We start from the raw sequence: 15,445 nt of genomic DNA on the forward strand, positions 1-15,445 counted from the left end.
GGGTCATTAGATATATTCAAAGTGGAAATAAACTGATTTTTAATTTCTAAGAGGATCTTGGATTATGGAGATAAGGCAGGCAAGTGGAGTTCAGGTTTGTCAGATCAGCTGTAATATCACTGGTGAAACAGACACGATGGGCTGAAAAGGTGATTTCTGTTCCTGTGTGGTTAGGGGCTGACCAATCTGGACTTGCAAGGATTGTAGCTCAGGTTGAGGTTTAGGGTGCAGGTTTGCTCGCTGAGCTGTAGGTTTGATATCCAGACGTTTCATCACCTGGCGAGGTAACATCATCAGTGGCGACCTCCAAGTGAAGCGAAGCTATTGTCTCCTGCTTTCTATGTTTTCCTGGATGGGGTTCCTGGGCTTTGTGGTGATGTCATTTCGTGTTCATTTTCTGAGGGGTTGATAGATGGTATCTAAATCTGTGTTTGTTTAGATACCATCTACCAACCCCTCAGAAAACAAACAGGAAATGACATCACCACAAAGCCCAGGAACACAAATAGAAAGCAGGAGACAACAGCTTCACTTCACTTGGAGGTCACCACTGATGATGATGCAGACAATTTAATTGTATTAAAATGTTTTTAAAATTTTTTGAACAGATTGAGAGACTGACACTCCATGGTGATATCTTTAAACTGGATGATTATCTGAAACAAAGTGGCAAAATGTTTCCTGATATGTATGGAATTTTAATTAAGGTGTACACTGCATTGAGAAAAGTTTTTTCTGGAGGCATTTTTTGAGGAAGGCAGGTAAATTGGATTATTTAAATAAAGGGATAAGACCTACAAAACAGCAGGAAAACATGCAGCCGGGTTCAAGGAATAAGTGAAATGGGTCTTTTTCAGAATTAAGTGAAGGGCAATGACTGGAGATATGGACTTGATTCTTATTTAGTTAAAGCAAGTTAGGTTAATTGTTCTTTAGCACAAAACCCGGTGTGCTTGCCACACTACAATTAGAATTTGGCTCGTAAGTTTCAAGTTGCAGTTCAACTATTTCAGAAGGAACACAAATCAATAACTTCAACACGGAAGAAAAATGTTTCATGATGTAAAATTCAGTTTATTCAAGTAGATTAGTAAAATGTGGAATGCTCAGCTTTTTACCAGTTATAAGCAAAGGTGGACAAGCATATCATGTGTAATTAAAGTTGTTAGGTCTTTGGCGCTTTCTTCTTTTCAGCTTCTTCCTTTTCTTTTTCAATTTCTGAAACATAATTCTCAATTTCCTCAGGATTTAAGATCTACAACGAGAAGAAAAAGACTTACTAATATTCAATGAGTCAAGCTTAGTCAAGGTTTACATTAACAGATCAGAAGGAATAGTGAAAGGCCGTTTGGATTTTAAATTCTAATACTTAAAGTGGCAAATTCAAAAATAATTTCAAAGTTTGGCTGAAGTTCTGTGATGTTCAAAAATATTTCTTTACATTTGCTTGCTTGTATCCCTAATTTTAAAAGTGCATACATTAGTTGGAAGGATGGTCTGAGGCTGGGAAGAGATTTTTAATGAGCGTTTCCATTGTACACAAGCCCAATCTGAGGCTTTAGTCTGAAAGTCTTATTCTAGTCAGCACATATTTGTGAAGATTGTAGATCTAGAAGCCAAGAAAATATATTTAATTTCATTTAGGATTGTTCAAGCATAGCCTTTTGAGGACTAGGAAACACAAATAATCAAATGAATTTAAATCTCAATCTTATGTCATTTTAATGGATTTAAATCTAAAACACCTTGTTTAAAATGTCTAGTGGGGTAACTGATGAACTATCACGGTGATTGAGCAAAATGCTACTTAGAGTGGAAGAAAAGTCTGCTTAAATCATTAATGTAACCAACTTAAAACAGGACCAGAGACACTGAATTAAATAACTGACAAATGAAGAACAGGTTGACCAGTTCAACATACAAGATAAATAAACAGACAAATCAATGCTGATGATACTACAAATGTTACCCGCAAGAGCTGTTCATGCTTCATCACTGCCAGTTCGATATGTTTTCCACCTGACTGTACAACCTAAAGATAGTTCAGTGCATGTTAGTATGTTTCCCTTATTTGCCTTTAAAATTCAGTTTTAAAAATCTTGACCAATGACTATAATATTACACACAATGCACTATATATAAAAAAAGTATTTTTTTAAAAACTGGAAGAAAGGAAGATGTGGAGCTGGAAGGTCCACGCTAATCAGATTTCAAAAAATACACTGAGGGATCAGGGATTTCACATGGAAGGATTGCCATAAAAAGTTGCTTTATTTGTAGTGAAACTCATTTGCCACGAGTTTTTAAAAATCAAAAACTTACCTCCAGCAAAGCCTTAATGGCGAGCTTGATGGTACCACTGTCTGTAGCGGTGGCTTCTTCAGTGTAGTTTTTCTCTAAGAATTCCCTGACGGTCTTTGCACTTCGTCCTATGGCGTTGGCCTAAATTCAGAAGAAATGGTATAAGATTGTGTAGTTTGTACAGTTCACCCTCAAAAAAGAAATAAAAAGGGAGGAAACCTCACTTTAAACATAAATCATTTGTTTTAAACAAAGTTTTGAAAGTTAAATGATCAGCAATATTGCCCCATAAGGCCATTTTCTCCATCACAGCTACACAAGCTTTCCAGATGAGCAATTAAAGTTCATTCACTTGTCTAGTCTCTGTAACCCGACACATTTTTCCATTTTAGAAAACAAACCAATTCCTATTCAAATGCTTTGACTAGAATCTTCTTGCTGAACTAGTTTCTTATACAATCCGTTGATATAAAATGGTGCAAAAGTCATTAACACTGGCTGGGAGCTTTCAATGCAAATTAAATCATAGCTGTGAGAATATTATTCTTTTTTATAATAATGCAGACTTTGCCCACCTACTTTAATTTTGGCAAATTTTCTGAAGCATGCTAATTTCTCTTCAATCCCACATCTAATGTTTGGGGATCACAATTCTCTTTGTGCTAAAGAGGGCATGCTTCTCTTCAGCCAATTCCTGAAGCAAAATACATTCATCAGCAGCAGCCAGAGTGAGGTTCTACTTCCGAACACCTTGCAAAAAGGTAACGGACTTCATCTGTTAAAGCTTTAGAGAACTGCCTTCATTTCCTGCCCTTATTCAACAAGCACCTAACTAAAACCTGGAAGCTCATTAAAAAGTGTAAACATTATTCACAAATAAATTTAACTTTCTACTTGGTATTAAAATGCCCCATCAGGATCACTTTTGGTGATTTGGATGGGTACACAAGTGTTCCATTTTACATCCAAATGCAGCCCTGATTGATGATAATGAGTTCCTACTTAGTGCATGGAAGCCCTCTACTAACAATGCCCTTCATTTAGCTAATAAACGCAGCCACATTAGCGTGAGCGAGAAATCAATTGCAAGACGTGTTGTGCTAAATCAGTGAACAGAAATCAAAACTACAAAACTGAGTAAACCTTCAGTCAAAACTAAACTTGGTTCAGAACATTTCAAAAAAAGTTACTCACCTTCCATTCATGGTAGGTACCTGATGGATCAGTTTGGTATAGTCTTGGAGTTCCATCAAAATCAAAACCCACAATCAGGGCAGAAATGCCAAATGGTCTGCGCCCATTGCTTTGAGTGTAACGCTGTAAAAAAAGATAAAAATTACAAGTTAGCTCTATATATTTTTGATATTACAAACATGCTTTGCACTAATAAGTGACTTGTTTACTAAATTATCACTACAAGAGACTTCAAAAAGGAGTACACTTGTCACTGAAGTTCTATACAGGAGCTATAAAAAATGTAGAAGTCCAGCATTACACTAATAAACATTGAAATTTAAGTTTCAAATTCCTGAGAATAAATATGGCACCAAGTAATTGTTAAACGAGTATAAAGTTAGTGATTTTTGAGAAGTCTAAAGTCCAACCTCACAAGTTACTCTTCTCCTACACTGTTAGCAGATTTGATTTGAATTGAACTGTTCTATAGTGAAACCAAAGAAGTCATTTTGTAATTGTAATTAGCCATAGTTCACAAAAGGAGAGAGGACTGCAGATGCTGGAGATCAGAGTCGAGACTGAGGTGATGGAAAAGCAAAGCACAGCCGGTCAGGCAGCATCTGAGGAGCAGGAGAATAAACGATTCGGGCATAAGCCCTTCATCAGGGAGGAGGCCTCATTTCAGCTCATCACCTCTATCTGAACAGTGGCTAGGGTTGGTTAATAATTGCTGGCTGAGCCAAAGATGCTCAAAATTTTTAAAATTATGGCAAAGCAGAATAAGGAAAATCATCACATCTCCACTCAGTTCATGAGGCAAGTTTTCCTGTTGCTTATACAGTGTATCTTTCTAAGCAGCTGTGTATTATAGGATATTTATAAACAAAAAAAACTTACTTGTTTCAAGCTGGCAATATAACGCGTGATATATTCAACCGTGACTGGGTCCTCCACAGTGAGTCGATGGCTCTGACACTCTACACGAGCCCTATTTATAACTATCCTGGCATCAGCCGTTAGGCCTATTGCAATAAAGAACAATATTAAAAATACAGGTTGTTATCTATCATGATTTCTGAATTGTCTCAGCAATGAGAGAGCAGCTGATATCCTCCAACTACAATAACTAATCAAAAGTGCAGCTGCCATTCGGAAAGGATACTTTTAAACTAAAACTCATTCGAATTTAGAACAGAATCAAATCCCATTGATATAGGATTGCACCGACCTCCCAATATTATAATGTAGCTGGAGGAACTAATTATCCAGCAATGTGTTGCAAAACATCTCCACCTAATGGTGGAACGTGCAAACTCTTCTTCAATTGTCTCTAACGTTACAAACAACCTGGGACTTTAGTAAAAGCAAGAGTCAGAATCATTGCAGAGGGAGAAGAGTCTCTTATGTTTGAGGCAGTAAGTATTTATAATTACTTTTCCAGTGATAAGTGCAGTTTGTGAAGTAAAAGGAAGCTTAAATAATTAAAGTTGATAAATAATTTATATAATATATAGTAGAGCAGGTGGACCATCGTGGACATCATATTGTTCAGACTGAACACATCTCTAATCTCTCTAGCTCAGAATCGTTGAGCTGGAGTATAAGTTGTAAGCACTCCAACACAGATGGAGGGGAGAGGAGGGCTATCTAGGCAGTTTCTTCAGGCTTCAGTTACACCAAAGAAAAGCCTGTTCAAAGTGCAGTTGATAATGACTTATACCAGACAGTAATGGGAAACCAGGTAATATAGAGAATAATGATTTGCAGAAACTGAATGAAGATGTGCAAATGTGACTTAACTGGATAAGGATAAAGACCATCAGAAACATAGCCAAAATGCCTCTGGCTTCAAACTGCCATGGTCAGCTGTCTACAAAAAGAAACACTTATGGAAGTGGAGGGGAAAATCAGAAACAATAGTATCCCAGTTATTAAATGGGTTGAATTTTCTGATATGATACATTTCCAATATATTTTCAAGCTGATTTGAAAAAAAGAGGGACGGAGAAGTTCCAGTCGTCGTGATTAATATTGGGTGCAAAACATAGGAAAATGGTTGAGAGGTTGTAATTAGGAAGTACCAAGAACTTGGAGCTAAATTAAAAGAAAAAAGGCTCTTACATGTTACAATGCCTGGATTATTTGTTTTTATTCCAGGTTATTAGCATCTACAGTAATTTTGCTTTTAATTAAACAGAATACTACCCAGATATCAAGGGTTAAGGGTTACTCCAACCATCAGCACCAAGGGCTAGACAACAGATACGCAAGGAATCATGACCTCACTCCAGATATCCTCTCCCCACAAGGGGGCAGGACAGTGCCAAAACATGGAACCACACTCAGGCCCTTCCCCTTCCCTCTCCCCCAGACATTTCCTTACACTATTTCAGAGGTGGCAGGGCCTTCCACTTCTGCTGCAGAGCTAAAGGTAGCTGGTGGAGTAGTTCAAATCAAGGAGGGTGTGGCTACATTCACTTCCTTTCTCCAAGTCTTCAATACATATTGGAAACTTATGGTTTCAGCTCTGATCTCTGTAGAACCTTACTGGTCACAGGTCACCAACCTGAAAAAGGTCTCCTTATTCTCACTTGCTGTTTACTGTCCACGAGCCAGAATTCCACCCATGCCTATATTCTACCTCCAGGACCAGCGCTCTGATCTAAAAGGCATCTGGATGGGTATATGAATGGGATGGGTTTAGAGGGATATGAGACAAATGGGATGAGATTAATTTTAAATACCTGGTCAGCATGGACAAGTTGGACCAAAGGGTTTATTTTCCATGTTGTACACCTCTATGACTGAACCTTTTTGGAGGTATCTTGTTAAATGCCTTTTGGAAATCTAAATGCAACACACCCACTGATGTCCTCTATCCGCTCTAGTTGAAACTTCCTTGAAAAAAACTCAAAGGCAGTCAGTCCACGGAGTTTCATGAAGCCATGCTGACTTTGCTTAATTAGATTATGATTTTCCAAATATTCTCTTAAGAGTAAAACTTTGTTACCCATCACAGATGTGGATCTCTTGGTTCAGGTCCCATAGAATCAATGTTAAAATCACACTTAGTAATTGAAACACAATGCAGGTATACACACTGTTGTACTTTAATTACAACAGAAATCACAAATAATAATGCAACTTTGCCTTAAATAAACCTCACTGGCAGGCAGCTGCTTCATTTGCACCCTCAACTGACTAATCAGTATTTGAAGAAAAAAAAATTGAATGAACTTGATATTTCATGTGGTCATTTGATTGAACAAGTAAATTTAATTACCTCAGTGTAAATAAAAAAATTATAATTGGATCAAATAATACTTGGACATAAAGTTTATTCAAGTGTGCTGGTTCATAAAAAGGTACCAGTTAAACTAAATTAGTTTGCTGTAATGGATTCCAATACCTATTAACATTAGTCATGATGTGAAGGAGCTGGTGTTAGACTGCAGTGGACAAAGTTAAAAATCACAAAACCAGGTTATACTCCAACAAGTTTATTTGGAGGCACTAGCTTTCACATTACTGCTTCTTCTTCAGGTGGTCGTGAAGCAGAATCTTAAGACACAATTTATAGCAAAAGATTAGTGTCATGCAGCTGAAATGCTATATTGAACAAACCTATATTAAGTCTTTCATCTTTTAGAAAAAGTTTGCTAGTTTCAATTCTTTTAATACTTAAATCCCAAAACAACTTCAGGTTTTATAACAAAAAGTGCCATATTAGCTCAGACGATGCTTTAAAGGTGCGAGGTTAAAGTCTATCTGTATCCCAATCTTGAGTCCGACTGGTTCCATTTCAAAACTAGAATTTACAAGATATTACATGGATTGACTGCCTGTAGGTTATGAATTTTTGAGCAAAATTGAAGGTATATGCAAATATAAATTCATCCCATAAACTTGAGTGTGTATATTTGGCACAATATGAGAGAGTATGATGGAGTCTAAGCCTGTGAGAAGGAGAGTGTGTGGGAGAGAGCATGGGAGGCGAGTGTATAGTGCAGTGGGGTCACTTCTAGTGTGACATGAACTCAAGGTCTCAGTTGAGGCCATCCTCATGGTTACTGAGCTTGGCTGTCAGCCTCTGCTCACTTCGTTTTGTTGCCTGTCCTGAAGTCACCCATGACCGTCCTCCAAGGTGGACTTCAGGACAGGCAACAAAACAAAGTGACTGAGCAGAGGCTGACAGCCAAGTTCAGTAACCATGAGGATCACGCAGACCTTCTCTCATACAAACATACACCCCCAACACCCTCACCCATGCACACACCTTACAGGCTTATACCCCATCACACACACACTTTACCAAGCTTACACATACACACACATGCGCTCACAAGTTTACAGGCTGAATTTATATTTGCAGAATTATATTTGCATACACATTCTATTTTGCTCAAAAATGCCTAACTTATAGGCAGTCAATCCATGTAATATCTTGTAAATTCCACTTTAGAAATAGAACCAGTTTGACTCAAGATTGGGATACAGACAGACTTTAACCACACACCTTTAATACACTGTCTGAGCTGATATGACACTTTGTTATAAAACCTGAAGTTATCTTGAATATGTGACTTAAAAGTTCTCAGACTTACATATTAAAGAACCAAAACTAGCAAACCTGTTCTAAAAGATGAAAGACTTAATCTAATTTTTGTTCAATATATCATTTCAGCTGCATGACACTAACCTTTTGCTATAAATTGTGTCTTAAGATCCTGCTTCACAACCACCTGATGCAGAAGCAGCACTTTGAAAGCTAGTGCTTCCAAATAAACCTGTTGGCCTATAACTTGATAATGTGTGATTTTTAACTATTAATATGAGATATTAGGCTAATTGGACTACAGTTACCTACTTTTTAAAATCCCTTTTTGAATAAGTGTGTCATTTAAGCAGGTTTACAATCCTTTGGTACTTCTCCAGAATCCTGCAATTTATGGAAAATTGCAACTAATGCATTAGTTATCTCTGTAACTAACTCTTTTAGTCTCCTAGGATGTAAGCCATCAGGGTTAGGGAACCTTTTTGCCTTAACTCCCATAAGTTTGGCAAATACTACTTCTCTAGTGATGGTTATGGTCCTTAACTCCTCCTGCATATTCTTTTGTATTAATTTGAAGTATCTTCCACCATAAAGCCTGATGTTAAATATCTTTAACTCCTCTGTCACTTCCTGTTCCCCAAAACTTTCATTTTCCCCCCGATTCATTTTCTAAGGTTCATTTTGACCCCCTCTTCCTTTTTGTACATTTTAAAAGTAAGCTATTATTATCAGTCTTTATACTTCTCATTAGTTTGCCCTCAGTTTATTTTCGGTCTTCATTAATTTTGTTTTAACCTCCTTAAAACATCTGCCACTGCTCACTTCCTGTCATTCCTGCTCATCTACCTGCCCAGTTCACTTAGCTAACTCCATCCTCATTTCATTGTAAATCCCTTTAAAGTTAAACTGTTGTTTTTAAAACAATTGCAAAGAAATAATTCAATTAAATTTCAGTGACTCAATTGATGGCAGTGTGATGTCACTGATCTATATTCCAGGAGGTCCAGGCTAACACTTTGGGCACATGGGTTCAAATCCCACCACAATAGGTGGAGGAATTTAAATTCAAATAATAAAGATCCGAGATTGAAAGGGAGTCTTGTGGTGATCATTACTATTAATTTTCATTAAAATTTCATTTGGCTCACTGACACCCTCAGGGAAGAGAATCTGCTGTCCTAGTCTAGCCCACTGATTCAGGCCCACAGGAGTAGGGATAACTCTTAACTGGCTTCTGAAATGAGCTTCTAAGCCATTAGGAATGGGTAACATCCACGTGAGAGAATAAAGAAAGGAAGTCTCACTTACCTGCAAAAGCCATGCAAACATTGTCATCCAGTATACAGATCTTCCTTACAGTTCTTTCATCTTGTAACTTGGCGACAGATTTCTTTTCCACTGCAAGGACAACAATTTCTTTTCCTCGAACACCAACCTGTAACATTTAATTATTAAAGAGGATTTGTCTCAATTTGTTATATTCATTTATAGGACTACTGATGCATGAATGCAATTTGTGTGAAGTGCAAAATTGTTTTCAAAGCAACGTTCACAGACAAACATTCACTTGCAAACATCCAACATGTAAAATGTTTATACTGTCTTTTTCTGGAATGATACAAAAAGGAGCCAAGAGTTTCTGAAGTTACAATATAATTTTAGCACTGATGTAAAGTTGAAATTTTACAGATGTGATTCTATTAATGATTTGGAGATGCCGGTGTTGGACTGGGATGTACAAAGTTAAAAATCACAACACCAAGTTATAGTCCAACAGGTTCAATGTGCTAGTGTGCTTCCAATTAAACCTGTTGGACTATAACCTGGTGTTGTGTGATTTTTAACTTTGATTCTATCAAAATAACCCTTAAAAAAAACTAATTCTTTGTTGTTATATTTAATATTTATTTAGCTATTAGTCTACTTGTAGGCTTAACTAGATGGAGACTGTTGATTCCACAACTCCTCTGTCACAATCCTGGTGTAATTGAATATTATAAGATAACATGGTGAATAACAACATTTGTTACCGATTTCTGATTTTGAACCAGGTAATTTCTGCACAAATGCCACTTTGACTTCAGTTTTCTATCTTGTCAGTTCTCAAGATATAATAACTCTCTGATCCTCTGAGTTTCTTTAAGTTTACTTAAGCAGTGATCAAGGTTATAAGTGATTTACATGTTCAGAAAATATTTAATCTTTTCATGCAATTTATATACCTGCCAAAAATGTAAAGACAAAATTCAATTACTCAGTCTTTAATTAATTAAAAATGTTTACCTCATGGAAGACACAAACATTAGGATCCTAATAGTAGTACTGCTACCTTTTAAATTGAATATTGGAAGAGATTAGCTAGAAGATTATGGAATAATATTATCGGCACTGATGTCATTAATTGTTCAAAACTCTTTCCTGAATAGCATAGAATACATAACATTACCAGTACAGCCTGGTACTGCTCAATTAGCAGTTTAAATTACATCAGGATTTTGTTTTCCAAATGAACAATCTCAAGAAGCGACATAACTAACGACAGCTAACAAGGTTAGACGTTGGGATTTCTTTTCACAGATTTTCACTCATTGGAAGTCAGACCAAAAGCAATACTGTAGTTGTAAACAATTTAAATGCAGTTCGGTCGTCGGACACTAGAGGAGCCTGGGCATTACACGAAGTTACATTTACCGTTTGGGGGGGGGGGATTTCACCTCACTTGGCTACAATCAAGAGTTACAATGATTGAAATGGAACTGAATTGCAGTGAACCTGTCTGTTCCCCATGAGTCTCACCAACATTGGCCTGGCAACTGTGGCTGCGCACTTTTAAAGATATAGAATTCCTTTGTGGTTGGCTCTTAGCAAAAAAAAAGTAAACGTTTCTAAAACTTAAAAACAAAAAAAAAAGGTTTTACAACGCTAAGCCAGTAACTGGGGCCAGGCCGGAGCCTTTTGGGGGAGGGAGGAGGGTTCTGAAGAAGGGCAGCAAGGCCGCAGCCCGGTGAAAGGTGAGTGGCCTTTGGGTCTACCCCCCTCCGTGCTGCGATACTCACCGCTGCCGATCCCTTCTTCACCGCCTCCTGGGCGTACTCCACCTGGAAGAGGTGCCCGTCCGGGGAGAAGACGGTGATGGCTCGGTCGTAGCTGGCGCTCATGGTTCCCTCCGGCAGCAGAGAGCGAGAGTGAAACCGAAACCGGCCAAAAAACCCAACCAACCAACCAACCTCCCCCTTCCAGCAGCTAGAAACGCCGAATCATCTCTCTCCTCCCGCCCCTTCCGTCTCCGAGCTGCCTCCACAAGGAGGGATTTGTCAGAGAGAGAGAGAGAGAGAGGGAGGGAGGAACTGCCTTTGAACAGCAGCCTGCAGCCGCTGCCGCCTTCTGCACAGCCCCCTGTCCCGAACCACTGGATCTGCAATCAAACCCGGGCTGCATTTGCACCACTGACAGCATCATCTGGAATTACATTACTTCATTTATTATATACCTATTTTGCGACCTCGGAGATAGACAGGGAGAGAGAAAACCAGAGAGAAAATTGAAATCATGTCTGTGGCATTTGCATCAGCTCGCCAGCGGGGGAAAGGGGAGGTCACCCAAGCCACCATTCAAAAGGTAAAACGTCTTGTTATTTAGTATTTGATTTAGTTCCCCCTTTTGTGGGAAATCTGCGACTCTCGATTTTTTGCCTTCGTTGAACCAAATTCCCACCCTTGTCATTCCCCAGTTATCCATTCATTTCATGTTCTGCCTTTGGCAACAAACGGGACATCTCTCACAATTTTGAAATGCGGGTATTTGATCATTTTAAGATCTTGCTTGGGGACAGGACTGGTGTCCTCTTCTCTCCCCCCACCCCCCCTAAGGACTGTGAATGCAGCAGCTCTGAACAAAGCAAGGTGTGATAGTGCAGACACATAGAGCAACCGAGGTTAAAGAAGCCAAGGCACTGTTTAATTCCATTTACATCACATCGACATAGATTGGATTTTTCTCTCTGTCTGTAAAACACCGACCTAATCTACTTAGCAAAACGATTGCACCTCTATTATTGACACGTGATTTTTAAACGTGCGTTTAGATAAAATAACATCAAATGTGCAGTTTACTGTTGTGCAGCCTCGCAGGGACTGAAAGTGGGCATGCCAATTAAAGCCACTTAAATAGATCTTATTTTACTAGCACTTTCCAGAAAACGAATGCAGTTCCAAAATAAACTGTTTTATCTTTTGAAATGGCTCAACTGAATGGCGTGTTAAGCGATGCGATCAGTAATTGTTTAATAAAAGTGCTACTTTCAGCGAGGAATGAGAACGTTTGGGTATTTCTGATCCAAATTGGGATTTTTTTTCCTTAACCAAAACAACCTGAAGACGTAATGAACCGTACAAAGTAACGGACGGAAACTTGACATTTCTGAATAACCCTTGTCACCGGGGTCTGTTTTTGAAGGATTTTTTTTTCTGCTCATAGAATTTGAGGTCTCTTTTGAGACCTCAGGTGCTGTATTCGTCAAACCGTTAGCTGGGGATGGCGATACTGTGGGCGACCAAGCATTTGATTTTGAATCTTCTCCCTTGCCCCCCCCCCCAAAGCCTCGCAGAATCGAGCTGGAAATAGCGAAAGTTTGCCCCAGATGGTGCTCGGGTTTCAATTCTGTGAGGGTGGGGGTGGGGGGGAAGGAATTTGGGTTTCGGTGGTGGGCAGGTGGCTGCTTTCGGTGGAAGAGGTGAGTGAGCGGTATGGTGGATGGGTGGGAGGGGGGGACAACATTGGGAGTTTGGTGGATTAATAATGGCGAAGAAGAAAAGGTGTCAGTGCAGACGGCAATCAACACCTCATCAGCATCCTGCTCAGTAAAACCATCGTGCTGCCATCCGATGGACAGAGAGCATTGTTGCTAAACACCCACCACTTCGCATCTGTTTCTGTCACGGCCGACATGAACAACACCAAGCACCCCCCCCCCCCCCCCCTCAGGTTAACTGTGTTCTATTTGTATGTGACGGATAGAATAAAAATGTGTAGCCAGTTAATCGGATCGCTATCATTCAATTCCAGAGGACTGTAATAGCATTGAACTGAATACCTGCCATGTACCACATCTTTAAACTCTTAACACGTTTAATCATAAAGAAATTAAATGGCAAAATAAAAAATAATGTGGACTCCCCTTTATGTTATGGTGCAAACAGTTTTTTTATATATTCACTGTTAGTCAAGTAGCCACCAGTGCTGATATTTGTATACTTTTCTATCTTTTGATTGGTTAATTCTGTCATCCTGTTTTACCTGGGAGAGAGGAATAATATTAGATACTGTTCTAAAGAGGTCACCTACATATAAGATACATTTAACATGAAAACTTAAAACGGCTGCTGAATACTCTGGAGCAATAATCAGAAGTGGGTGGCAAAATGGAAAATATTGTGAAAGCTGGAAATATTCAGCAGCTCAGTTAGCAACCTGTGGAGACGGCAGCAGAATTAACCCTTCAGATTGGTGACCTATGTTGGCAAACGTTAGAAATATAGCAGATTAAAAACAAACATTGGGAGATGCTGTGTGTGTGGGGGTGGGGGTGGTGGGGGGGAGTGGGGGAGGGGGTTGTGCAAGACAGCAACCTGTTAAGTAATTGCAAAACAGAATATCGGTGCAAAACAAACATAAAATATGGCAAGTTCAGTTTTACAAACCTTTTAGGAGCTGGGGAGGGAAGACTGCCTGTTCAACTGAGAAGTTAAACTCTCTTAAAACGATGAAGATTACCTCACATTTTGCATATTTGCGTAAACCAAATGAGCCACTAATTTTATATGGATGCTGGAGCTTTAACTCCCTGCCATGCTATTTGCAACTGTTCACGTGTAAGGTCTTGACATTCCAATTTTCCAAAGAAAATTGATCAAAATAATTTACTGTAGGAGCTGGCTAATGTTCAAGGAATGAAAGTAACTAACACTGATGTAGGATGGAATCTTGTAAACACAAAGTACTGAATAATTGGCGAGGCAAATGAGTGCCAATTTTATTTTTATTTTGTTGAGTCACCAATGACTGGATTTCATTAAAATGTATACATCACATTTGGGTGGTAACACGCAACACTTCTCAAATGATTGATGAATGTCTACCCTGACACAAATTTTCCAACTTCAAGCACAATTAAATCGGATCACTCTTAATGATTAACTGGATGGGGATGTTAGTGCAGGAATGTCTGAATGCCAGGAAGAATAAATGTATTGTTAGGAGAAGGTCTTCTTTCAATTATGAATAATTGATATTTTAATCATAGAGTCATAGAGATGTACAGCATGGAAACAGACCCATTGGTCCAACTCGTCCATGCCAACCAGATATCCCAACCCAATCTAGTCCCACCTACAGCATCCATGCCATACCCCTCCAAACCCTTCCTGTTCATATACCCATCCAGATGCCATTTAAATGTTGCAATCGTACTACCCTCCACCACTTCCTCTGGCAGCTCATTCCATATATGTTCCACCCTCTGTGTGAAAAAGTTGCCCCTTAGGTCTCTTTTATATCTTTCCCTTCTCATCCTAAACCTATGCCTAGATCTGGACTCCCCGACCCCAGGAAAGAGACTTTGTCTATTTATCCTATCCACGCCCTTCATGGTTTTGTAAACCTCTTTAAGGTCACCCCTCAGCCCCCAACACTTGAGGCAAAACAGCCCTAGCCTATTCAACCTCTCCCTATGGCTCAAATCCTCCAACCCTGGCAACATCCTTGTAAGTCTTTTCAGAATCCTTTCAAGTTTCACAACATATTTCCGATAAGAAGGAGACCAAAACTGCATGCAATATTCCAACAGTGGTGACTCCAATTTCAAGGAGCTATGAACTTGCACTCCAAGGTCTCTTTGTTCAGCAACACTCTCTAGGACCTTACCATTAAGTGTATAAGTCCTGCCAAGATTTGCTTTCCCAAAATGCAGCACTTTGCATTTATCTGAATTAAACTCCATCTGCCACTTCTCAGCCCATTGGCCCAACTGCTCAAGATCCCGTTGTAATCGGAGGTAACCTTCTTCACTGTCCACTACATCTACGATTTTGGTGTCATCTGCAAACTTACTAACTATACCTCTTATGCTCACATCCAAATCATTTATATAAATAATGAAAAGTAGTGAACCCAGCACTGATCCTTGTGGCACTCCACTGGTCACAGGCCTCTGGTCTGAAAAACAACTCTCCATCACCACCCTTTGAGCCAGTTCTGTATCCAAATGGCTAGTTCTCCCTGTATTCCATGAGATCTAAACTTGTTAACCAATTTCCCATGGGGAACCTTGTCAAACGCCTTACTGAAGTCCATATAGATCACGTCCACCGCTCTGCCCTCATCAATCCTCTTTGTTACTTCTTCAAAAAACTCAGT

The 15,445-nt window shown here is 39.1% G+C and overlaps 2 protein-coding genes across 5 annotated transcripts in view; one reads left to right on the plus strand and one right to left on the minus strand.

Annotated features, from left to right (window-relative positions):
* Positions 1–1,053: 1,053 nt before the first annotated feature.
* On the minus strand, positions 1,054–11,283 carry LOC140462917 (proteasome subunit alpha type-7). Its single transcript, XM_072556402.1, has 7 exons — positions 11,089–11,283; positions 9,341–9,467; positions 4,375–4,499; positions 3,496–3,618; positions 2,323–2,442; positions 1,970–2,032; positions 1,054–1,255 (listed from the first exon to the last, which is right to left on the minus strand). The coding sequence occupies exons 1-7, from the start codon at positions 11,188–11,190 to the stop codon at positions 1,166–1,168; spliced, it is 750 nt and encodes a 249-aa protein (XP_072412503.1). The 5' UTR covers positions 11,191–11,283; the 3' UTR covers positions 1,054–1,165.
* A 76-nt stretch (positions 11,284–11,359) lies between these two features.
* LOC140462916 (calcium-responsive transactivator-like) overlaps positions 11,360–15,445 on the plus strand; it is a 124,773-nt gene continuing 120,687 nt past the window's right edge. For 3 of the 4 annotated variants that reach the window (XM_072556397.1, XM_072556399.1, XM_072556398.1), the window contains exon 1: positions 11,360–11,650. In XM_072556397.1, the coding sequence (XP_072412498.1) occupies positions 11,582–11,650 (69 nt within the window). In that variant the 5' untranslated portion in view covers positions 11,360–11,581. The remainder of the gene's footprint in view (positions 11,651–15,445) is intronic. The other variant, XM_072556401.1, reaches the window with a different exon arrangement.

Source organism: Chiloscyllium punctatum, chromosome 37, assembly GCF_047496795.1.
Source record: "Chiloscyllium punctatum isolate Juve2018m chromosome 37, sChiPun1.3, whole genome shotgun sequence".
In the NCBI taxonomy this organism is placed as follows: domain Eukaryota; kingdom Metazoa; phylum Chordata; class Chondrichthyes; order Orectolobiformes; family Hemiscylliidae; genus Chiloscyllium; species Chiloscyllium punctatum.

Excerpts from the sequence above, each read along its gene's own strand:
- LOC140462917 (XM_072556402.1), bottom strand. The coding sequence starts at position 11,190 with ATGAGCGCCAGCTACGACCGAGCCATCACCGTCTTCTCCCCGGACGGG. Across the intron at positions 3,619-4,374 it reads ATATTGCCAGCTTGAAACAA|CGTTACACTCAAAGCAATGG; the intron begins GTAAGTTTTTTT and ends CTTTTTTTACAG. Across the intron at positions 2,443-3,495 it reads GTACCTACCATGAATGGAAG|GCCAACGCCATAGGACGAAG; the intron begins GTGAGTAACTTT and ends TTCTGAATTTAG.